General features: G+C 46.5%; 1 protein-coding gene across 2 annotated transcripts; it reads right to left on the bottom strand.

Moving 5' to 3' along the window:
• Positions 1-1,942: 1,942 nt before the first annotated feature.
• Positions 1,943-22,411, bottom strand: DET1 (DET1 partner of COP1 E3 ubiquitin ligase). 2 transcript variants are annotated; one of them, XM_066635912.1, is made up of 5 exons: positions 22,384-22,411; positions 14,041-15,191; positions 10,118-10,308; positions 7,909-8,100; positions 1,943-4,114 (listed from the first exon to the last, which is right to left on the bottom strand). In XM_066635912.1, the coding sequence occupies exons 1-5, from the start codon at positions 22,391-22,393 to the stop codon at positions 3,925-3,927; spliced, it is 1,734 nt and encodes a 577-aa protein (XP_066492009.1). In that variant the 5' UTR covers positions 22,394-22,411; the 3' UTR covers positions 1,943-3,924. The 2 variants fall into 2 exon arrangements, with proteins under 2 accessions (XP_066492009.1, XP_066492010.1); XM_066635913.1 differs by lacking the exon at positions 22,384-22,411 and adding an exon at positions 22,173-22,235.
• Between the last annotated feature and the right edge of the window lie 3,545 nt (positions 22,412-25,956).

Genomic DNA, 25,956 nt, shown 5'->3' with positions numbered 1-25,956 from the left:
CTGCTTGATGATGTCACTTCCAGTCATGACATAACTTCTGGTGGGTCTTGACAGATTCTCCTTCTAAAAAGTGGGTCCTGGTGTTAAAGGTTTGCGAACCACTGCTTTACACACTTGCCTGGGAGTAAGTCCCATTGAGCTCAGCTGAACTGACTTCTGAGTAGACATGCATAGGATTGTGCTGTAAGGCAGCATCATAGGGCGATTCAAGTGCATGAACGTTGGACAGGGTGCTCCAGTGCTCACAGGTGCTGTTTTGGCTACCGTGGAAGAAAAACTGTTCAAAATCAACACATGCACCCCAAAGCTCTTGTAACAGCTACAGGTAGATTACTCCTTGTCCAGATATTTGAAATCCAGACTATTCTGAAATCCAGACATTTTTGTCCAACTTGTTTTCTGTAGTGCAAACACTAGAAGGTCTTGTGCCAATTCCCACATACACTGCAGGTTCAGGCTGTAAGTTCTTTACTCTGTGGTGTACACCTGTACAGACATGGTTGAAAAATGCCAGAGAGGCCAGCCATATGGATGGATTGTTACCCATATGGATTGTTACCCATATGTTAGCCATATGGATTGTTACCCCTATGGATAACAATGAAAAGAGTAAGGGGAAGCATTTCTCATTATATTTGTGCAATTATTCCAAAATCTAGACACCTTCCTGTCCAAAGCAGTCTGAATAAAGAATGATCAACCTGCAATGACAGAACAAACATGCAGTTACTGATGACAGGGTAAATTCTTGAGGCATATCTGGGCACTGTTAGCATGATCAGATACAATGATGGACAGAGTGTCTGTACTTTTAACTACTCTATAGAAGAGGGAATTTTGGCAGGTGTAGCTCAACATAGAAGGGTCTAAAAAGCTGCACCTGCCAAGATTCCCCTTCTAGACAATGGATAAAGGTACAGGCACTGTCCTCTATTGTATCTGGTCACCTTGGGCCTGTTCCTGGTGCATGAGTATAACCAACAAGCACAACCACCTACAGTTATGCTGAAACAACACATCTGTGACCTGGGCACAGATTCACACAGAGCTTAATCCCTCTGTTTCGCTCCCACTGCCTGGAAGGGCTCCAAAGGGGGGAGGGGTTTTGCACACCATGGTGAGACTCCCTGCAAAACTTAGTGCTTGTCTGAGAGTGTCCAGCATCACAACCCGTTGGTTCCATGCAAGATCACTGAATTTGTTTCTTCCATATGGAGGATGGACAACTGATAGCTCCATGTCACAATCACAGCCTTCTGTTGTCACACTTGGAGTGCATTTTTGCATCAAGAGCTGCTCGCACAGGGCCATGGCTCTGAGTTGTCATGGTTACAATGATTAACAAGATCGCCATCCCAGAGTGGCAGTGGGAGGGGGGATAAGCTCTCCCCATCCTCCAAGTGCTCTCCAAGGGCAACAGGTACATCTAATCTCTGCCGCTGCTGCATTTCAAATCTCCAGCAAACATCTAAGAAATCACTAAATGACCAACTCTGAGCCTTGCACTTGTTTGGAGTCATGATGTGGCACCTGGCTTGTTTCTCTCATTAACATTTTAAATCATATCCAAGGCTGAAATTTCCAGTGAGTGTCCAAGCTACCTCTTTCCTGTGCCTTGAAACTAGGACTTCAGCTTTGCCTTGGCTGAAGGATTGACTATTAGATCTGGTAATGGCACTCCCGGAGGGCAGCTTGACCTGAAAATACCCACCTGTTTGGTGTGTTTGGCCAGTCATGTGAACATGTGCAAGAACTTTGTCACATGAGCTCAAGGAGGACAGGCAAAATAACAACAACAACAACATTCAGTGAAAGGGGCTTTGTTTCTGATATGAATTGTGTCCCTGGATCCTTTTCTTTCAAAAGCCTTCCTGCCTGTATAGATACGCATTGAAAGAGAGGAGACAACAAGTCAACATCAAAAAATAGAATTTTGGTTTATTTTCATTCTCTTCTTAATCATCTTACATGAGTAACAAATGTATACTTTGGCATGGAAGGGGAAAAATCTTCCATTAAAAAAAAATACCTGCCTCCTCTCCAAACTCTCCTTTCAGGCTTTCTAAGAGTACTTAAAGTTTTAAAGGGGGAGGGGGTTGAAACAAAAAGGACAAAGACGCCATCTTTCTGCAGCAGCTTTGCTGCAATCAAACAAATTCTTGATATCATCTGGGGAGGAAATTCTTATAATTTCATGATGCTTTGAGGTAGCTCACCCCCCTTAACATCTTCCAAAACTTTACTTTTAGTCAATAGTTTGGAAATCCTCAGGTCCCAAAGTAATTCAAAAAAGGCCTTGACAACACATCTCCCCCCACCCTTTCAAACATTATGCCAGTGAAGTGCATAGGAGCATCACAGCTTGGAAAGCTAGTTTGTGCACTCCCAAAAGCTGCCACTTTCACACTTAAGCTAAATTCCCCTGCCCCACTCCCTGGGGGCTTCCTTGGAATAGCTCTACATGGCCTGTGAAGACCTCATGGTTGCCTCTTCAAAGGACAGCAGGAAGAGTGGGTGCAGTGGCTGAAATCCTATGCATATTTACTTGGAAGGAAGTTTCACCGCACTCCACTGAATTTACTCTTATGCAAATATATGATTGTATCCTCAAGGCTGCAATCATATGCATACAGACTTCACAGTAACCCCCACTCAACAGAACAGGACATATTTCTGAGCACATACATAGTATAGGATTGGACTGAATGGAAGGCTTCGTTTGAAAGTCAGAGGTAGCTTCCCTGGGTTTTAAACTGTGGTTTCAGGGCCAAGAAATGGATGATGCAGGAGATACAAGTATATCTTTTGTTTCCCTTTAACCCAGCTGGGACATGGAGGGGCTTTGAGACAGACACCTGCCTCTTCCCCTCCCCTGGGAATTAATAGCAACTTCAAGGGGCTGACACTGGTTGAGAAAACAATGTGTGAGAAAGGGGAAACACCTGCTTTCCAGAACATCGGCTGTGTTTACAAACCAGAGCCACCCTACTGCTGCTTTAAAAGGCGGGGGGGGGGGAGAGTTAGGGGATTTGATTCTGGATCTCCCATGCAACAGCTGTTCTGACAGTAGGGAAAAATAGTAAATGCAACTCCAGAGGGTGGAAAAGAGATGTTATCAAGATCTTTCAGGAAGTGTTAAGGGTAGGTCATTTGCCACTTAAAATCAGGCCACCCAGGAGGGTGTTTTCTGTCATCCAGGAGGAAAACTGTTGAAAACTGGAAGGAAAAAGAATGACCCTGAGAATAAAGGAATCAAGAACCTTGTTCTCAGGCAAGGAAAGTATTATGCTATCACCTGTTCATTCCAGCAGTTTCTGAAATCATCCCAACCCATTCACAATTCTGCATATTCGGCACAGGAAACAGATCTGGCTGTGCTAAATGAAGTACGAGTGTGCCCAGTTTCTCATTATTGTTTTTAGTTAGAATAACTCAGGTAGTGCCCCAGCCACGGTGAAGTCAGAAATACTGTGCTCAGTATCTGCAAAGATCCAGAAATAGTAGTAAGTGGAGGTCGGCTCCCATTGTTAAAAAACGGAGTTTAGGGGAGACAAGAAGAGGGTGGGCTAAACTCCTTGGCAAAATTCAAATGGTTTCTTTACTGCTTTTTGCCCACATATACAAAATACAGAGTAAGGGTGCAGAAAGACTTTACAAGAGAATGTGAGTGGTCCTAAAGGAGAGAAGGCCCACTGCCTAACCAACTTAAGGACACAGCAAACAGCACAACTCCTCTGAGTTCATCAGCACTTTGCTAATTTGTAAGAACCAAACACGGTTATGAACTAAAATGAGTGTCATTGTTAGGCCCTCAATGGGGCACGGACTGTTTGGTGTTCTAGGGCACGAGAGTCTAGCTTTGGTGCGTCTGTGACAAAAATGCACATGATCCAATGGTTATGGCTGCCGTCACTGAAAGCTGTGCTACGTACAGCTGTGCCTCATGTGGAAGTTCACAACATATTCTGCATTAGTCCGCTGTACTGAGATGGCAAAGGGTTCAAAAGGGTGGAAAGTGAACGCAACCAAGCGCCGGACTGTGTGGTTGATCGGCCGACCCAGGAGTCCTGCTTGGATTTCAAACTTCAGAAGGCCAGAATCTCGGGCATAGAATCTGCAAGGAAAAGAGAGGAAGAGGCCAACCATTAGACCTGAAGGTCAGTCTTGACTGTATGAAACCAAACCTGGGTCAACTGCTTGCAATTTAAAAGAAACAAGCCATGTTATTTCAACTGGAATTAAAAAACAAAACAGGGAGTCAAGTCAAACAGGGAGTCAACAGGGAGTCTCGCAGTCAACAGTGGACTGCAAGAATGTTTCTTTAACTACATCTTGGAAGGTGAGAAGTTTGTCTTTTAAGGGCTAAACTAGATGTGATGTGAGAGTTCTGTGAACTCTGAGTGCATTTCTCTTCTTTCAAAACAGCAACTGTGGAGAGACCCCCACCCCCTGAAGCTATTCGCTGCAGAGGGGAAAACCTAAGTGCATAGACATTGTCCACTACCTGTCTTTGTGTGCCAAGCACAGCTCTAGGTATATTCCTCAGGTATATTCCTGAGTACTGGAATATACCTCAATTCATGTGGGGCAACAGGGGTAGGTAGTGTGCCCAATAAACTGAGACAGCCCCTAAAATCTGCTCAGACATTCTGTGCAATGCCCAGGATTTCTGTGGCAGATGCCCAAGAGTCCCTTGGCAGACAAATCCACGGGGAAGGTCTTCCTTGAAGGCAGGATGTTGCAAAACCACTGCACAAGCAAAAGGGACAGGCCAGCCCTGCCCTATGGCGCTCAAAAACCACTTTCTCCTTGTGGTCTCAGCTGGCAGGGCCCTCCTGCTTCAGTGCAAAATGTCCTCCTACAGTGAGAGATGACATGCACTTCCCCCAGCAGAATGCCCTTCTGGGCTGGTTGCTCCAGCTGCATGCAGAAGAGAAAGGAGGATGCTCTTTCAGTAAACAAACACCCCTCCCCACCCCCACATTTCAATAATGCAGCTTGCTGAATTCCTCACATGCTTTCTGCTTAGCCATTATTCTCTTTCCTCCCCCCCAAAAACCCAGCCAGCCTGACAATTAGCGAACAAGGACAGAGGTGAAAGAGTAACCATCTTGAGAGCTGGCTTTCTAAATGGCTTTCTCCTCTCCTGAAAAGAAGGATTTGGGTGGGTGGGTGGGGGAGAGATAAAGACCATGAGGGTGGTGGTGGGTTTCTTTTTTTAAATAATAAAATATGGTCCGTGGTTTGCTCTTCTACTTCAATTCAGGGCAATTTACCCTTCTCGAGAAGAGCGCCCTGTAATCTCCAAAATGGGCTCCGTCTGGTATTTTTTAAATCTATCCTGAAGAGTGCTCTGCAATCAGAGGCCATTTTCATAGACTCACACGCTGCAGATAAATTAGACACTGACATGGAAGATGTGTGTCAGTAAGAACAGTCATATTGAGCATTTCTCCCCTACACCAATTGTTATGAAAATGGCAAGTTTGCCGGCAAATCACTCTGCTTCTAAAACGCTCCTGATGAGATTTCCTTTCAAACCTTTAAGCCTCCTATCTCCAAAGCCTTTGCTTCCAAGAAGAGCTGTGTTTCTTGAACACAGTAAACCTGTGCCCTGGTAAACCCTTGTGCCTCCTTTCCCTGCCCCAATGCTCCAAGTTTTTGCAGCAGGGCAGCTGATACATCTATGGTAAGTAGGGGCTGACAGCTGGGGGGAGGATGGAAAGCCTTAGAATCACTCTAGAATCAGAGACCAGAAAACCAAGGAATGGCCATTCCAGAAGTTGAACGGCTGGGAGGGAGGCAAAGCAGTATGTGACATGGAATGACGGTGCAGGGCAGGAAGGTAACAATCCTTCTGTTTAGAGGAAAAGTGAAGCAGACTCCTGGATGGGAGTTTTGCAGCAGCAGAACACACTGGAGTCCAGAAGTAATGATGGAGAGGACTCAAAGCAGCTGACTGACTAGCTTTGGTTAAACCAGTGCTATGAAGGGCCTTGGAGCAACCAATCTGAAGGCAAGGCTGATGCTGTCATCGCAGCCCACCTGGATCAAGAACCCAGAAAGAGAAGGCAGGCTGGGGTAGCGACCTAGGCATCCCCAGTCATGACAGCTAGCCCTGCTTTCCTACCAAGTCCATTCCTGGACCTGGAAGTCAGTAGATCCAGACAGGAGAAAAATCTCCTATAACGCTTATGTGAAAGTTGAAGGGTTGAAATGCATCCACTCCAGGTCCATGTTTCATTTGGGCCAGTCTGCAGATCTTTTTTCTACTCAAGGCAGGTTCAAGCAGCTCTTTGGTGCATTCATTAAGGTATGAAGCTGCTTTCTGCTGAGGGCAGGGAAGGAGATGTAGCTCAGGAAAAGAGCACATCTTTTGCACTATCTCTGGGGAAAATTATGCCAGAAACCCTGGAGAGCTGCCAGGCAAACCAATGGTCTGAATCGGTAGATGACCGCTGCCCACATTTCTGAGTCAGACCCTTGGTCTGTCTAGCTCAGGATTGTCTACACTGACTGGCAACAGCAACCCAAGATTCCAGGCAGGAGTCTTTCCTTGCCCAACCTGAAGATATCCAGGACTGAACCTGGGATCTTCTACATGCAAAGCAAGTCCTCTGCCACTGAGCTTCTGGGAAGAGGGACCATGTACACTGCCCTGATTTTTTTGGAAGCAGAGCAGGACAAAAATATAGCCCATACATTTTTTTTAATCTTTACTTATTCACTTTAAACCCCACTGTCTACCTCCAAATAAAAATTCCAGGTGAGTAACAATATGGGCATAAGAAGTGGCAACCCTTACAGGGGATCACAGAGTTAAAGCACATGAAAGTTTTTTGGGGAGGAGGAAAAAAAACAAGCATAACATAAAAAGACGAGCACTGATCATTACGCAGCACCGAGTCCAAGGACACCTGAGCTGGAAGTTACAGCAAGGGATCACTGCTCAGTGTAGCAGCACAGGCTTTGAGTAAAAGATCTGAAGGGATCCTAGCTCAGCAGCGGAGTACATGCCTCCAGTGCAGAAAGTTCCATGTCCCATCTCCAAGTAGCTGGGGTGCAAAAGACCCTCTGCTTGAGGCTCTGGAGAGCCACTGCCAGTCAGAGCATACTGTAATAAGCCACCGTAATAAGCTACAAGGTAGCTACATACGTTCACTGGAAGGAAATTCTCCTAGCTCAGTTGTAGCAACCCCGTCCAGTTAACCATTAGGCAAGGTGCTGCAGCCTGTCCCAGACAAGAGGCAGCGCTAAAATGCAGCAATAATGGTCAATTATCATGTTTTGTTCTATTGATCTTCACCACAGAGAGCGCTATTTGGATTTTTTCTGTCTAAGGCACCACTGACTTTGGTGAGTGAGGCTCTCGAAAATGCCAAGGGTTCCAACCCTCCAATCAAAGGCTCTCCTGGCAGCATGTGTGCACTGAACACCCAGGAACTCTACAGCTTTGAACACTAACTATTGTTAGCCTCAAGTCTTCTGAAATCTCAGCTGCTGAGCTGGGAGAAGGTGGCCACTTGCTTTGTTTACCGCAGAAGCCCATTACTGAAAACATCTGCAGCATTGTGGGGGAGGGAGGGGAACCCACACATTGACACCTACAGACAAAGGCTGCCTGGTGGAGCCTTCCCAGAACATCAAGAACAGCAGTGAAACAAACAAGCTGAAAAATAAGCCTGGGTGCTGCAACAGACAGCAAGGTTTTACGAGAGGGAGAAGACAGTAAGTGCTGTGATCCCTGTAGACCTTGAAAAGACACAGGCACATGTGTGACGGGGAGGAAATGAATTTCTCCGAGAATGCTCTGGACTGGTAATAAAAACGATGGTTTTCAGCTCATTTTCCATCTCTCTACATCAGAAGAGGGAGAGAAGTGAGGCATCTGCAGGGTGTTAATCATACCTGATAGGGTGATCGCCACAGGTCTTAGGGCGCTCCATGACAGACACCCACTTGTCGTCATAGCTGAAGAGGGAGAGGTCGAGATAGGGGCTGCCACTGTATGACTGAGCGCTGATTGGGAGCTGGCCCAGCAGCCGCCGCACGGCCTCTGTGTGCCCACCGTACTTGGCGTTCACAATAGTGTCCTTGAATCTGAAGCAGACACAGAGACAGTTCAGGGTTGGCAAATGAACAAAAAACAAAAGTAAGCAAACAAGAAAGAAAATTGCAGGAGGATGATTGATACAGGCTGGGCAAGCTGTCTTACAGGGATGCTTGTCAGCCATTACTTATCTTCTCATTGAAGAGCCTTTGACAAGCTTCTAAGGAACCTCAGGGTTCCCTAGAACACAACACAAAACCCACTGAAATAACTGGTTGCTTTGTTAAACAAGAGATGACTCATAGATCACAAATGAAGCTGCCTGCTATGGAGTGAGACCATTGGTCTACCTCACTCAGGACTGTCTACCTGGCTCAGAACTGTCTACCAAACTACCAGTAAATCTCCTCGCTTTCAGACAGCGATCTTGTTTCCCAGTGCAACTTAGGGAAGCCAGACACTGAACCTGGTACATTCTACATGCAGAGCATGTGTTCTGCTACTGAGTTATGGCCTGTTCTATAACAAATTGTTTATGGCAGCAGTTCCCAAACTTACCCTGGTCACGATGTCCTGTCACTGCAGCACAGTAAGAACTGCGTGAGATCTCATGAAAATTGCATGAGATCTTATGAGAATCACATGATCTTGGTCTGACCAAGTTACATGTACTGAAGCTTTGTTATGGAAGAGAAAGAGGATGCAAGTATGGCATAGTTCACAAACAGGGAGAAAGATTGATTAGCAATCCATCAAATTAATCTAGGTGTTCTGCATGGGACACGCGAAGGCTGAAAGGCTTGCAGTGACAGGCGGATATTTGGAGGTCAAAGGATGATGGTGAAAATCCATCTCTCTGCAGCCATTATTGTTCAGATTATGGAAAGGGGAAAAAATATATAAGGAGGGTGAAGGACATTGAAGAGGAGCCTATTTTGCTGAGCTCCCTGGAAAATTCCTGCCAGTGCACTGACTACAATAGTTTTTTTTCCCCTGCAGATTGGGGTGACGGCCAAACTCAATCATACAAATCTCCAATAAATTGGAATCCCAGGATGTGGTCTATGAGCACATGCTACAGACACCTTGCAGAGGCTAAGCAAGCAAGGCTTAGTCGGTCTGGAAACTTTGTGTATGTTGCCTTGAGTTCCCAGCACTGAAGAAATGCAAGAAAGAAATGAAGTAAATACCATATTCTCCTTTGCTGGCCTTTGTGCTCAGAACCCCCTCCCAGAACACTTCTATGGTGTTCCCTTTTGGTCTTCAAATGCCAGCTCCGAACATACCTCTTCCACAAAGTCTTTGGTATGTCTTCTTAGTTCTTGAACCCCACTCAAACAAAGCTTATGGTCCATTTCATTCACCCCTGGTTTCTGCCTCTTCCTACCTCCTTGCTCTCAACAGGCATTCATTTCATCTACAAATGAGGGAGAGACCTCTCTTTTGCTCACATCACAAGGTGGCCAAGGCAGCAAGCTCTGCCCAGATATCCCAACCCCCCAGCACAAATCTTCCGTCTGTCGTGAAGTCACTAAGGGGCCCTTCGCCAAGTCATATCTCTTTCAGCCTCACTGAGATTACTGCAATATAGAGACAATAGTGGCATCTCTGTCACGGTTGCTGTAAAGAGGACTATCATGAAAAGCCATGAACACTTTAATGCACAATATAAACACTCAATATTACTGAAGTGCCATGCACACCAGAGGGGCTGTAGCAATAAGAATGAGTGTTGCACAGTGGCTGAGAGACTGGATTGAGAATCAGACTTTCCCAGTTTGACTCTTGCTTCTGCCATGAGCAAAGCTGGTGGCTTTAGGCAAGGCACTCCTTCTAAGGCTCAGCCTTCCCTATTTGCAAGGGGGGGGGGGAATAACACCACTTACTTTATAGGATCCTTTATGGACAACAACAATGCCCATGAACCTCTTCACACACTCAGAAAATGCTATCACAAAGTTAAGCAGAACTAGTATGATTTATATAACTAAGTCAGCTTAGTTCTCTACCCCAGAGTCACTGTTCTTTAAATGGACTGAGCCACCGACCACGACCCAAAGGACTCACCGGCGTTGGATCTGCCTGGCAAAGTTATTGCTTGAGGCAGAACAGGGGAACTGGACAGCCTCACTGTGTAGCGTGGCATTGCGGAAAAGGTCACAGAAGTTCTCAAAGAGTTCTAGCAGCTCGTCAGACGTGTTCTCGAACACGGCAATCACCTCAGTGGTCACCATGTTGTATACGACAAAGAATGAAGGCTGAGAGGAAGGAAGCAGAATTAAAAGTCACCCAGCTGAGCATAAGTGGAAGGCACAGAGGCTGTGTTGACAACTAACTCCCACCATCACAAATTAAACCCAGACAGACACTATTTTATGGCTGGATGGGAGAATCCTGCATTTCACCAGTTGGTTTATTGTCCTTCCAGTCATCTCAGTGGGCACCAGATTAACTTTCCACTAACTACCGTCAAATTATTTACAAAGCAATGTGAAATTCCTCCAATTCCTTGTTTGGCTTGCTTTGTTTATATTTCAAAACTGGACACTTCAGTGTTCCTTGTTTTCTTTCTCTGCCAAACATGAAATACTTTTTCAGAGTGGCAGATTTAATTTTAGTTCCTGCTGGGAAGCCATTTTTAAGCCAGGTAGCGGTTGGCAACAAATTATTTTCCCCTGTATATGCAGACAGGTGAGAGTTGGGAGGTTTTTCTCTGGGGAGGACTGGGGGGCACTTATTTTCTTTTCCTGCCTTAATATTTCCAACATGCCGAGATGAGTCTTTTAAAGTGCATTGTGCGCCACTGTCGCCTGCTAAACGGTGCACCCTTCAGGGTTCCCTGCTGTTCGGGAAATGAAAGACTGAGCACCATTAAATGTTTCTTTTGAATTACTGGCGTTCTTATCCAAGAATGTCCAAAAGCTGCATTTTGGTTTTGCAATCAGTTGCCTGGGTACTTGTGCAAAAATCTGTCCCCAGAGAACATGCTACAGCAATCAACAAACATGGACTATGCATAGTTCTACATGACTGAAGGCTCACTGCTCGAGCTTGCACAGAGTATGGCAGCTTGAGCATCTTCCTTTTTACTTAAAACAAAAGTTTCTAGACCAGCGGTTCTCAAACTTTTTAGCATCAGGACCCACTTTTTAGAATGATAATCTGTTGGGATTCACCTGAAGTGATGTCATTAATCTGCAAGTGATGTCATGGCCAGAAATGACATCATCAAGCAGGAAAACTTTTTGACAATCTGAGGCTGCAATGCTATCCAAACTTACCCAGGAGTAAGCTCCATTGCTTATCATTGTTAAAAGCATATACACAGCAGCCTGTTAAAAGAACAGATCTGTAACATTTCTCCAAATGCAGTCACATTCGATGGTAGCATCAAGTCTAATTTATTAAAAAAAAAAAATTGAAATAAATGGGGACTCACCAGAAATAGGCTCGCGACCCACCTAGTCAGTCCCAACCTACAGTTTGAGAAACACTGTTCTAGACTACAGGGCTGCAAACTATACATACACTTAGCATATACTTAGAGAGTCAGGTAAAAAACCTGCTGAAGGCTCTTCCAGCAAGCCAGAGTCTGCTGCCACCTGACTAGCCATCTAAGCTTCAGCCTCTATACTTTCTCTTTCCATTTTTCACCATCACTTCAGTCAGTGCCAAAGATGCTTGAAAAATGTGACATTCTGGAAATGTAATCAGGCAGCCTCTGAACTCAAGACTGGGATGAACATTCAGGTGCGTCTGGCCGTCACACCCGCAATGCCATGGACTCTATCCAGACAGGTATCAGCAATCACTGTGCAAGCACATTCCACATAGCACACCCTCTTGCAATAGGCATGCTAGTCCCCTACTAGATTTCCCCTGTAACAACCACCAAGAAATCAAGTTATTCTTTCAGATGGGTTATGCTGATGTCTAATTATCAGTGCATTCTGTGTGTTTATATTACGAAGAGCCCAATCCTATGCATGTCTACTCAGAAGTAAGTCTCATTGTAGTCAATGAGGCTTACTCCCAGGAAAGTGTGGATAGGATTGTAGCCTATGGGCACAATCCAGCCCTTGATTTGGGCCAGTGCAAGTCCCTTGTGCCAGCCCAGGAGGGTCGCAAACGTTTGCACCTCCTTGGGAGGAAACCAGGCTGACGCCCAGAGAAGCACCGGCCTGCAGAGACCGATGGAAGCCTTCATGCCAGTTTCCTCCAAGAGCCTTGCGCCGGCCTGGCTGCGCTGACGCAAGGCTCTGAGGTAGGTGTGGGGGGTGGAGAGGAGGCAGCAGGGATGCGTTCCTGGGTGGGGCGGAGGACGGGCGCTGGGTGGCACTAGGGGCAGGCAGGAGAGGAGGGGGAGGCGTGACTGGGATCCAGCAGTTATGCCAGATCCCAACCCCCATTCCTGGGGAGAACAGAGCAGCTTCAAGTGGCTCCGCTCTCCTTGGACTTGTGCCTCCTCCTCCTCAAGAGGTGGCACAAGTCTAAGGAGACCCACAGGGGCCAGTGGTCCTTACCCAGAGGTAATGCAAGCCTCTTGGCTTGCCTGTTCCAGAGCAGGATAGGACTGCGCCGTAAGTCACCTTATTTCACCACCACCTTACTAAGTGTGCAATCAAAATGTTATAGACGCTTCCCTGTGAGCTGTTTCTCTACCAGCAGGATATGTACAAGACCACAGATCCTGCCTTCATCTTATTCCATCTTATCAAACTGGTCCATGATGGAATTCTGGAGCTTGAATTTGGAGGCATCAATATGAACAGGACCCACCTGAAATATCATCTCATATTCAACGCAGGCTTCTGTGAAGACAAAGTTGGCCAAGAGACTGTGCAATATTCCAAGGAATTTTGGCAATGCCCACTGCAATACCAGCAAAAAGAATGCCATCCGTAATAGGATTGGTCTAGCATGTGCTGCAAAGATTCCCTGGAAATATCGCCCATTTGATGGATCTTTTATCATTAAGAACCAATTATGCAACTCCCGGCCTCACTAGCCTCACCATGGTGAGAGAGAGGAGCAAGATCTGGCTATGTTCAGTGCAGGTACCTTTGAACACCTCCACAAAGTGCAGCTGAGCCCTGTGTGTTACTCTCCTGTTTCAGAGCAAAAGAGGAAAATGCAGGAGAGGGTGCTTTGGGTGCCTTGGCTGAGTACAGTCCAGTAATCCAGTTGTGCTTCCTTCTTCTGAGTCAGGACAAGAGGAGAAAGCACAGGGAGGGGAGTAGCTGCCTTGAAGGTAACCCCAGCTGAGAACTGTTGAGCAAAGCCAGAGGCAGCAAGAGATCCTCTGCCTGCTGCAATCCCTTTGCAACATTATGGCAAAGCAGCCGGTCCCTGGAGGCTTCAGGACCATGTTTGCTATAGTTTATTGCAATACAGTACAGAGTAGTACAAGCAGATCAAAGACAGAGTTGAGGGGTTTCAGTACTAGTTGACACAATGGATAACTGAGTAGTGGAACTCACTGACACAAGATGTGGCAATGACCCACAGGCACTGAATGCTTTAAAAAGGATTAGACAGATACATGGAGGACAGTTTGCTCTATTGCTGTTATTAGCCATGATAGCTAAGTTGAACCTCCACCTTTAGAAATAGTATGCCATTGCCTGAAGGTACACAATCAGTCCCCGTGTGGAAGCTAAGGTGGTCTACATCCGACAGATGCTGGATGAGCAACCACCTCAAAAACCCACAAGCACCACCTTGAGTTCTATAACAGAAGAACGGCAGGGTATAAATGGAGCAGCTTCTAGGGGACATGGGTGGACTGTTGCCTTCACCCCTGATGGTGAGCTTATGGGAAACATCTGACTGCCACTGAAACAGAATCCTGGATTAGATGTGTCTTAAATCCAACCCAACAGGGCTTGTCTTACATTAACACACCCACACTCAAAACCATTATGCTGCCTGGAAGCATGCATACACACACAAGAACAGATTTCTGATTCCTGCAAAGGTCAGGTCCATACCTGTGAAGGGTCTGTCACCCGCAACGTGACTACGTCTTCGCTGGTATATTTGATGAAGAGATGGTTCTCGTCCAAGAGCTGCATCTTCCACATGCGGAGTTGCCGCAGCTGGTCAAAGTACTGGAAGAACCTCCTTTTAGCCATAGCACTCCCGTCTTGCTCTGCCCTTCGCCACAAGTATACCAGCAGCCTGTGCTTCAGGGAATTTATAAATGGTTCTTTGTAGGGGTTTGCCATGCCTGTCTGGGAATCCCGTTGGACCTCCGGGTAGACAGCTGAGAGCGTGAGGAGGTCATCCTCATAGCAGAAACGTCCTATGGTCCGGACATCAATGAAGGTGCCCTCAGGGGTGACTTGAAAGACATGGATGGTTTGCTGTTGAACTGAAAGAATGGCCAAGATATTTTTATATAGGTAGAGTCCTTGGTTGTGCGACAAGATGACCTTGTCGCATTTGAACGTCCTGGTGTCACACAGCCTGCCTGTGTGAAGGTCTATGATGTGCAATGAATAATCTTCCAAGGGGGATCGGGGGTTTGGAGTCACCGACTCACTGTTGCGGTAAACCTCAAAAAAGGGAGGGTGAGGTTCCTCAGGAAGGTAGGCAGCAGAACCTACAATGACATAGCGACAATCATCCGTGAACAAGCTGCACTCGCGGTTCAAGTGCTCACCATTGGAGGCCACGTTGGTAATGTGAAGGAGGACAAAGAAACGTTCAAAGAGGCGCCCACGGATATTGATCGACCTTTGGTCGTTGCCGTTTGCCAAGATCTCCCCATCGTAGCCCTGCAGGAGGTCCTCTGCTGCTTGGCACCCCTGATACTCGTAGATCTCCAAGGAAGTCTGATCCGAGGAGAAAGCAATGAAGTACCGTCCATCAGGAGAGAACTTCCGCAAGAAGCAGGGTGGCTTTTCAACATTGACCACTGTGAAGTTAGGGAAGACATTTTGGTGGAAAACCCGGACCTGATGCCAGTGAGTCCCAGTCTTGCCGGAAGTGATCCTTCGGCGTTCCAGGCGGTAGATGACGTTCTGGTTCTGGATCCGACGAGGCCTAATGGTTGGGGCCTCATAATCCATAGTATCTTCTTCAAGCAGAAAAAGACCCAGGGTAGATGGAGCCTGACACTGTCGCAAGGCAGAACATGCTGTCAAGAGGAAAAAAAAAATAGGCTTCTGTAAGAATGTGGCTTCAGGGAGGCCAGGTCAAGGTCAAGCACTAGACTCTGCACACAGCACCTAATAAAGAAGATTAAATACATCACATGAAGCTGCTTTATCCCAGCAGACCATTGGTTCAATTAGCTCAGCATTATCTACCATCATTGGTTGCAAATCTCCAGAGTTTCAGACAGAGAAGGGTCTTTCCCAGACCGCTCTGAAGATGCCACTCTGCCATGAGTGGAACTTAGAACTCTCTGCACACAAAGCAGGTGGCCTACTAATGAGCTAAGGCCGCATCCAAGTAACAACAAATAGCACTAAAGCTAAATCAGCTATGGCAAATGGGTGTGGGGCTCTATCCCAGATAGCAAATACCACAATAAATGTGCCAGCCTTCAAGGTGTCACAAGGCTCTTTGTTGCTCTTATTCAGTCTGTGGCACTGCTTTCCAGGGGAATGGCCAGTAGTTGGATGCATATATTCAATGCATAGTCTCAGCAGGATGGTTGGAGGCAACACATTTTTTTAAACACGCATACACAGGATTTGATTTACTACATGCTAAACAATTACAAAATTGAAAGGAGGAATCAGAAGTCAGTGTAGTGTAGGTGGGGGGAGAAACACAGATTTTCTCACTTCATTGCACTGCTGTAGTGAAAAACCAGATGATTTCACCCAATATGGATCAACAACTGCCAGGACTGCTGAACCTGATGCAGCATTTGAGGAAATATGAGTCACGGCAAAACAAAAACATTCTCTTAAGTGCACAGAACCATTAAGAAAATGAATGCCTGCTTTTAAGCAACAGAGAGCACACTAGAAATAAGAATAAAACAGGAACCAGGATATAAGTGCTCTCAAATATTGTACTTGAAGTAGGCTTTATCAGACAAGATGTTCATGCTGCCAGATAGAAAGGGGCTGAGGCTGGAGATGATAATGAAGATCAAACCATCATGAATAAGAACTATCTAATTAACGTTCTCTACAGCTATATCACAGGATCAGCTGACAACAAAGCACATGACATAGCATTAATGCCCACCTTGACAAAGGAATGCCCACCACCCAACCATACTTCCTAGTTCTAGTTGAAACACTCTACTCATTTAATCTGGAAGTACTTAGCAATGACATCACCACCAGTTGGGCCTATGGCCTGATCCAGCAGGGCTGTTCTTATGTTCTTAGTTACTTCCAGTGATACAGTACGTCCAAAAGGTGGACCATGCAAAGTGGTACAGTGGGAGACAAATATTGAGAAATGCTGCTCTATTCTAGTATTTCTCAAAGTCCTGGCAGAAAAAAGGTGCCTCTGCTGAGCTAAAGTTGGGTGCAAACCTGAAAGGGTTTATTTTTAAGAGGTGCAAGAATAAAAGGATAATCCATCTTCAGAAGTGTTCCTCACATGTTTCTACATGTCATTATTTTGGACATATCTCCTAACTGGAAAGTGCAAAATGCACAGATGTGACTTATGCAGAGATAGGATTGAGAAGTTTTGCCCAAAGGTGGGCGGTTTTGGACCTTGCTACAAAGAGCAGTGATTAAATTATCCAACCATGCCCAAAGCAGAAATGGGTCAAAGAGATGGGTCATTACAGCCATACAATGCTGTACATACTGCATACATTGCATGCAGCAGGTCTCCCTTTCTATCTCTGCAGTCTGGTAGAGCTGGGAAAAACTGGAGCCCAAAACCATAGAGAGCTGTTGCCAGACAGTGTAGATAAGACTGAGCTACATAGACCAATTGTTTGACTCAGACGATGGAACATCAGGAACATTCATAGCTTAGTGGTAGCACATCTGCTTTGCATGTAGAAAATCTCAGATTCCTTCCCTGAACAGTCTCTGGAGAAATTGGGAAAGAGGATCTGCCAGGAGCCTAAGCCCTTGGAGAGCCTAAGCCCTTGGAGCCCACCATCAATGTAGAGGATACTTAACAAAATTTCACGAAATGAGCCAAAGGTCTACCCAGCAGAAGGCAACATCACAGATTACTACACTTGGAGGAAAGCAAGGCTAGAAAGCAGTAAATCACAGACATGCATAGTGGGCAGTCTCCTCTCCTCATGAGGTGGGGAGGAGGTGGAGAAATATTTAGGCCCAAAGTATTTTAAACTACTTTTAAAATATTGACATCAATTAAATACATAATAATTTAAATATGAAAAAGGTGAAAGAAAACCAGGAGACATCTCAGATACTATTAAGAATATTTATTTACCACTTTTCAACAAAAAAAAAGTGATTTATAAAGAAAATTAAGTAACTAAATGGCTCCCTGACAGAAAAGAATCACAATCTAAAAAGAAGCACAATGCCAGCAACAGCCACAAGACAAGACTCTGTGCTGGGGTGAAAAGGGACAGTTGCTCTCTCCCTGCTAAATATAAGAGGAGCACCACTTGCAAAACTGCCCCTTTGCCCTGTTAGTAGACCGTACTGTAAAAACAGGCAGATTGCCCCTTACCCAGAAATCCAAAATCTAGACATTTTTATCTAAGACTTGTTTTCCGTAGTGTGAACACTAGAAGGTCTTGTGCTCATTCCCACGTTCAGTGCAAGTACAAGTTGAAAGTTCTAATCTCTGCTCTGTGATGCACACCTGGTTGGCAAATGGTTGAAAAATGTCCAGAGCTGCCAACAGACACCCCTCTGACATGTAACCATGAAAAGAGCAAGAGAAATCATTTCTCATTATATTTATGCAATTATTTTTGAAATCCAGACACCTTCCCGTCCAAAGCAGTCCAGATAAGGGATACCAACCTGTAATAACAATAACAGGATCACCTCTCACCTTGCAAGGACAGGGTGTCTGTGATTCCAGACCTACAGTCGGTTCTCGTTATCTAGAGTTAGGTCCCTGTAAAACCTGGTGGATACCAAATTAGTAGATATTGAGTCATTGAGCCTATGGGGAAAATGGGGTTAGGTTCCAGGGGACCGACCCTTTTCACCATATATTCTATGATCTTTCTGAACCTGAATCTTAACTTGAAATCTACTGGGCTCGGTAATAGCGAGGGTTCATCAATATCTCCAGTATCTATCACCTCCTCCTCTGTGCTAGCTATCCCTCAACTCTTTGATGGTTGCTGGCCTAGCAAGGAGGCCTCAAAGTTCAGCAGTGGGGAGGGGTTGCTTCACCCATCCTCCTCTTTCACCTGTCTCTTGGCTCCTTCCTTTGGCTTGCCCCAGCCCCAGAGAAGCCCCTGAGTAGCCTTCCAGAGACCTCTCATCATCCACTGCTGATCATCATCAGGGTTGTGAAGGTTCAGTTGGAGTTGCTGAAATGGTGCCCAAGATGGTGGGGCAAGTCTGGAAGTGGACACAAATGTGTACAATAATTCTTTACGGGTCAATACCAATGTCCGTTTGATGTGGCACCAGTACAGTAGTCATGGATAACGAGAGATAAGTGGCAATTCTGCCCCTCATAGAAAAGCAAATTTGCAGATAGTGAATTCGCACATAAAGAGAACTGAGTGTAGTTATGTGGAAGGGGTGGTGACCTTAGCCACAATTTCAAGAGCTTCCTATCTAGCCACCTAGCATAGAAGGCCAGATTAGCTACTAACCCCTAATTTACGGCTTTGTGAAAAGAACCTTAGATGCTTTGCATGCAGAAAGTCTCAAATTCATCATCTCCAGGTAGGGTTGGAAATGGTCTGAAATGCTGGTGATCTACTGTCAGTCAGTGTAGACCTGTGTTTCTCAACCAGTGGTATGGATATCACCAGTGGTACCTGAGGTGGTGTCTGGTGGCATTTCTGGGACCCTTGGACACCTGCCGCCTGGCAGTAAGACCAGGAACGCAACGCAACAAACAGTGGTAGGAGGCTCGGCTCAGTGGGCAGAGCTCCAAAGCACGCTTTTCCATCCTTGAAAAAGTCCTCCTGTCCACCCTGAGCCTCCTACTGGCATTTGTCACATTGCATCTTGCCTCTCAACCCAGAAGTAACTGGTGATGATGTCATCATCAGTTAGTTCCAGTGGTACTTTGAATAGGTGGACCATGTGAAGTGGTACAGCAAACTGTAAGAAACACTGGTGTAGAGTAGACAATGACTGAGTTAGGTGGACCATCGATTTGATACTGAATAATTGAGCCTATAGGAAAAATCTTCACTATACACTCTTTGAACAGGAGTCCCCGAGATGGTGGGGCTAGTCTAGAAGCAGACACCATGTCTGACGATTCTCCAAGGGCTAATACCTGTGGTAGCACCAGCACAGTATTCATGGATAACATGAGATAGGAGGCAATTATGCCCCTCAAAGATAAGCGAGTTCATAGATATTCATATTTCACGAAATATTTCATGAACTATTTCATGAGTTCATATTTGCATATAAAGAGAACTGACTGGACTGTACATAAAAGAGCAAGGACAAAAAGTGAATCAAGTGGACATTCCCCCAAAAGGTCTCTAGTCCAGTGTTTCTCAACATTAGTCCCAGATGTACCACTTCACATCATCCATCTATTGGAAATATCACTGGAAGTAACTGGTGATGATGTCATCACCAGGTACTTCCAGATTGGGAGGCCAGATGCAATGCAACACACACTGGCAAGAGGCTCAGGGCAGAGAGGAGGGCTTTTTTTGAGGGCACAAAAAGTGAACGCTGGAGCTCTGCCTGCCAAGCCAAGTCTTCTATTGCTGTTTGTTGTGCTGCATAGTTGGACTTGCTACCAGGCAGAGGGTGTCTGAAAATCCTGCTTGTACACCAGGCAGACACCACCTCGAGTACCAGCTGAGAAACACTGATATAGGGTGTTTCAATTAGAACTAGAAAGACTTGTGTTCAAATCCCCTTTCAGCCCTGAAGCTCACTAGCAGTCTTCAGGCCAGTCACCATTTAGCAGCATAACCCACTATTTAGGGTTGTTGTGAAGTTAAACGTATCTGGTGGGCATTCCTTTGTATCCAGGTGGACATTTTCAAGCACGTGAAAAACACACACTGGCACTCTGCCCATCAAGCTGAACCTCCTACTGCTGCTTGTTGCACTGTGTTGCTGGTCTCACTGCCAGGTGCTGGGGGTTGGGGGGTGTTCCACAACTACCACTGGACACCACCTTAAGTACTACCAGTGTACCACCCTGAAGAACTGCTTCAAGTACTACCTGTGTACCTACCTCAACTACTACCAGTGTACTTACCACAAGTACTACCTCAAATACTACCAATATACAGGTTGAGACTAATTATTTGCATGGGTTCCATTCCAAGCACTCACTTGGATAACAAAAACGCACTATAGCAAATCAATTTAAAAAACAGTTTATTTGCTCCAGTGATTGAAAAACAGCCTTGCTGACCTTTTGACTCTAAGATAAGAGTCATTAAGAAGACAATCCATCAGCACTTCACTCAGCCCCTCCCTTCACCAATGCAAAATGATCACCTTTCTTTCATGAGTTGGGGGAAGGGAGGGGTCCGCAGGAGAGAGAAGGATTGATGGATAGTCAGCCTGCTGCCCTCTGTCACACACACACATTAAGGAGGCTGTTGTTAAAGGACTGTTCAGTTTTTTAAACTGATTTTAAAGGGATGCATTTTTCCCCTTCTCCAAGGAACAGCACATTCCTTCTCATTTCCAGGGGCTATTCATGCTGACTCAAATCCATGTATAAAAAATCCATGTATAAATAGGCTGGACCTGTACTAACCTTGAGTTCTACTGAAGTACCCACCTCAAGTACTACCAGCATACCCACCTCAACTACTACCAGTGTACTAACCTTGAGTTCTACTGATGTCCCCACCTCATAAGAACATAAGAACAGCCCCACTGGATCAGGTCATACGCCCATCTAGTCCAGCTTCCTGTATCTCACAGCGGCCCACCAAATGCCCCAGGGAGCACACCAGATCACAAGAGACCTGCAAGGCTTCCTGGGAACTGTAGTTAAGAACATAAGAACAGCCCCACTGGATCAGGCCTTAGGCCCATCTAGTCCAGCTTCCTGTATCTCACAGTGGCCCACCAAATGCCCCAGGGAGCACACCAGATAACAAGAGACCTCATCCTGGTGCCATCCCTTGCATCTGGCATTCTGGCATAGCCCATTTCTAAAATCAGGAGGTTGCGCATACACATCATGGCTTGTACCCCATAATGGATTTTTCCTCCAGAAACTTGTCCAATCCCCTTTTAAAGCCATCTAGGCTAGACGCCATCACCACATCCTGTGGCAAGGAGTTCCACAGACCGACCACACGCTGAGTAAAGAAATATTTTCTTTTGTCTGCCCTAACCCGCCCAACACTCAATTTTAGTGGATGTCCCCTGGTTCTGGTATTATGTGAGAGTGTAAAGAGCATCTCCCTATCCACTCTGTCCATCCCCTGCATAATTTTGTATGTCTCAATCATGTCCCCCCTCAAGCGTCTCTTTTCTAGGCTGAAGAGGCCCAAACGCCATAGCCTTTCCTCATAAGAAAGGTGCCCCAGCCCCGTAATCATCTTAGTCGCTCTCTTTTGCACCTTTTCCATTTCCATTATGTCCACACCTCAAGTACTATTGACGTACTAACCTTAAGTACTACCAGTGTACTAACCTTGAGTTCTACGGATGTACTAACCTCAAGTATTATGAGTGTACCTACTTCAAGTCCTAGTGGTGTACACACCTCGAGTATTACCAGTGTACCAACCTGAAGTACTACTTCAAGTACTACCAGTGTACCTACCTCAAGTACTTCTTGTGTACCTACCTCAACTACTGCCAGTGTACCTACCACAAGTACTACCTCAAATACTACCAGTAAACTAACCTTGAGTACTACTGGTGTACTAACCTCGAGTACTACCAGTGTACCCACCTCAAGTCCTACCTCTAGTACTACAGCACCACTAGTAGAGAGAAACTGAGCGAGCCTGTTTCCAAAGCCACCAAGACACACCCCAGGGAGGGAGGGGGGGTCTGCCTGGCCCACTCACCTGACTAGCTGAGGCTGTGCTTCCAGCGGGGAGGGGTCTGCCTGGGGGCCCAGTAGGGCCTGTCAGTCTCTGAGGGGGGGTCGTGGGGGGCAGTCCCGAGGGGGGGTGAGGGGCTGTGCTGGGCAGGGGCAGAGCGCGGCTCCCCCGCACTGGAGGCCTCCCAGGGAGACTCCTCCCCGCAGAGCCCGTCCCGGCCGCTCCCCCAACTCACCCAGCAGCATCACCAGCAGCGAAGGCGGCCGCCATCTTTCCGCCCACTCCGACCAACGAGTCCCCGAGTCTAACAGAGCGTACTTCGCCCGAAGCCGGAAGTACTCCTCAACACCATAGAGTTTAGACTTATTGGAAGACAGAGCGCCCACCACTCTGGTTTTTCCCATCACTGCCATGCTTCTGGCAATAGCCGCCCCTGGTGGCCGGAGGGCGCGAGGGCGACGCGTGGAACTTCACTCGCTCGCCCCCCTCCCTCCAGCTGCCATGGCAACCGCATCCTCGCCTAACATGGCGCCCATGGCAACCACATTGCCATGGCAACGAAGCAAGGAGCATCCCTCCAAGCGCCCTAGCAACTATTTTGTCCCCTAGCTGGATGCTGCAGGAGTAGCAGCAGCAGCAGAAGGGTGGCAATGATGGCCATCTATAATACCCCCCCTAAACAAGGGTTGGCAACCTTCAGTCTCGAAAGACTATGGTATAAGCCTACAGCACCCAGTATTCCCAGGCGGTCTCCCATCCAAGTACTAACCAGGCCTGACCCTGCTTAGCTTCCAAGATCAGATAGCCCCCCCATACAGTGAGGGAGGGGGGAGAGGGGCAGTATGCAAACCGCTATGAGGTTGCCATGCCAACCACTCTCACCAGTTGGATGCCTTTCCATGACAGCCGCTGCCTAGCAGGATGCCATGACAACCTTCGGCGCCATGACAACATACATCTCTCCATCACCACCACTCTTCCCTCTGCCTCCACAAGCAGGCCTCAACAGCAGCAGTGATGCCTCCTACCCCCCCTCCCCGTATATCATGCCAACCACCATCCTAGACAGACACCAGGACTGCTGTGCCACCTCACTGGACAGCTTCCAGCGCCATGACAACTGTTTCCCAAGCAGAGTGTCATCATGGCAACCGACTGTGGTAGGTTGTCAGTCAGGCACACATCTATCCACTTAGCCATCCATCATGCTGACAGGAAAGCACAATGATTCCGTAAATGGAAGTCTTGCCCTAATGAGGAGAATAAAAAGGAATGTAAACTGTGACAAAAGAAATGTAAGAAGGTGATATGGGAGGCCAAGCGAGACTATGAGGAACGCATGGCCAGCAACATTAAGGGGAATAATAAAAGCTTCTTCAAATATGTTAGAAGCAGGAAACCCGCCAGAGAAGCGGTTGGCCCTCTGGATGGTGAGGGAGGGAAAGGGGAGATAAAAGGAGACTTAGAGATGGCAGAGAAATTAAATGAGTTCTTTGCATCTGTCTTCACAGCAGAAGACCTCGGGCAGATACCGCTGCCCAAACGGCCCCTCCTGACCGAGGAATTAAGTCAGATAGAGGTTAAAAGAGAAGATGTTTCAGACCTCATTGATAAATTAAAGATCAATAAGTCACCGGGCCCTGATGGCATCCACCCAAGAGTTATTAAGGAATTAAAGAATGTGTTGCTGACCTCTTGACTAAGATATGCAACTTGTCCCTCAAAACGGCCACGGTGCCAAAAGATTGGAGGATAGCAAATGTCACACCTATCTTTAAAAAGGGAAAGAGGGGGGACCCGGGAAACTATAGGCCGGTCAGCCTAACATTTATACCGGGTAAGATGGTGGAATGCCTCATCAAAGATAGGATCTCAAAACACATAGACGAACAGGCCTTGCTGAGGGAGAATCAGCACGACCTCTGTAAGGGTAAGTCTTGCCTCACAAACGTTATAGAATTATTTAAAAAGGTCAACAGGCATGTGGATGTGGGAGAACCTGTAGACATTATATATCTGGACTTTCAGAAGGCATTCAACATGGTCCCTTACCAAAGGCTACTAAAAAAACTCCACAGTCAGGAAATTAGAGGACAGGTCCTCTCCTGGACTGAGAACTGGTTGAAGGCCAGGAAACAGAGAGTGGGTGTCAATGGGAAATTTTCACAATGGAGATAAGTGAAAAGCGGTGTGCCCCAAGGAACTGTCCTGGGACCAGTGCTTTTTAACCTCTTCATAAATGACCTGGAGACAGGGTTGAGCAGTGAGATGGCAAAGTTTGCAGATGACACCAAACTTTTCCGAGTGGTGAAGACCAGAAGTGATTGTGAGGAGCTCCAGAAGGATCTCTCCAGACTGGCAGAATGGGCAGCAAAATGGCAGATGCGCTTCAATGTCAGTAAGTGTAAAGTCATGCACATTGGGGCAAAAAAATCAAAACTTCACATATAGGCTGATGGGTTCCGAGCTGTCTGTGACAGATCAGGAGAGAGATCTTGGGGGGGGGGGGTAGATAAGTCGATGAAAGTGTTGACTCAATGTGCGGTGGCAGTAAAGAAGGCCAATGCTATGCTTGGGATCATTAGAAAAGGTATTGAGAACAAAACAGCTAATATTATAATGCCGTTGTACAAATCGATGGTAAGGGCACACCTGGAGTATTGTATCCAGTTCTGGTCGCCGCATCTCAAAAAAGACATAGTGGAAATGGAAAAGGTGCAAAAGAGAGCGACTAAGATGATTACTGGGCTGGGGCACCTTCCTTATGAGGAAAGGCTACGGCATTTGGGCCTCTTCAGCCTAGAGAAGAGGCGACTGAGGGGGGACATGATTGAGACATACAAAATTATGCAGGGGATGGACAGAGTGGATAGAGAGATGCTCTTTACACTCTCACATAACACCAGAAGCAGGGGACATCCACTCAAATTGAGTGTTGGGAGAGTTAAGACAGACAAAAGAAAATATTTCTTTACTCAGTGTGTGGTTGGTCTGTGGAACTCCTTGCCACAGGATGTGGTGATGGCATCTGGCCTAGATGCCTTTAAAAGGGGATTGGACAAGTTTCTGGAGGAAAAATCCATTACGGGTTACAAGCCATGATGTGCATGTGCAACCTCCTGATTTTAGAAATGGGTTATGTCAGAATGCCAGATGCAAGGGAGGGCACCAGGATACAGGTCTCTTGTTATCTGGTGTGTTCCCTGGGGCATTTGGTGGGCCGCTGTGAGATACAGGAAGCTGGACTAGATGGGCCTATGGCCTGATCCAGTGGGGCTGTTCTTATGTTCTTATGATTGTGATCAAGGAAAACATACTATGTATTACTTTTCCTGGCAGACTTTGGCACATGCTCCCCAGCAGCAACATGCGATGCAGGGGTGGAAGGTGTGATAGAACTGCCCCACTGGATTTCTTTGAAAAGTGCCGCCACCCCTGTGATCACACAAACACTTACAACGCACTGGGTCTCAGTACATGGAGCCCATGGGTTGCAAGTGTTTGCATGATCACAGCCACCGCAGTGGAAGTGGTGGCACTTTTCAAAGAACTCCAGTGGGGCAGTTCTGCCTCACCTTCCACCCCCACATCGCATGACACTGCTCCCCAGTTCTATTACCATACCATAACTAAGCCTGTAGTATGTACATGTAAATGAAACAATTGTGTATTCTTCCCCTGTTTGCCCCTGCCTCCGTTTCCCTCCCCTTCTAGTGCTGTCTCTCTTCTTTTCTAGACTGTGTAAGCCCTCTGGGACAGACCTGTTTTCTCATTCTTTGTAAAGCACCACATACTGAATAATAATACG

This window comes from Tiliqua scincoides, chromosome 8 (genome assembly GCF_035046505.1).
Source record: "Tiliqua scincoides isolate rTilSci1 chromosome 8, rTilSci1.hap2, whole genome shotgun sequence".
Lineage (NCBI taxonomy): Eukaryota > Metazoa > Chordata > Lepidosauria > Squamata > Scincidae > Tiliqua > Tiliqua scincoides.
Note: the sequence above shows the minus strand (reverse complement) of the source record. Positions and strands in the feature narration are given on the sequence as shown.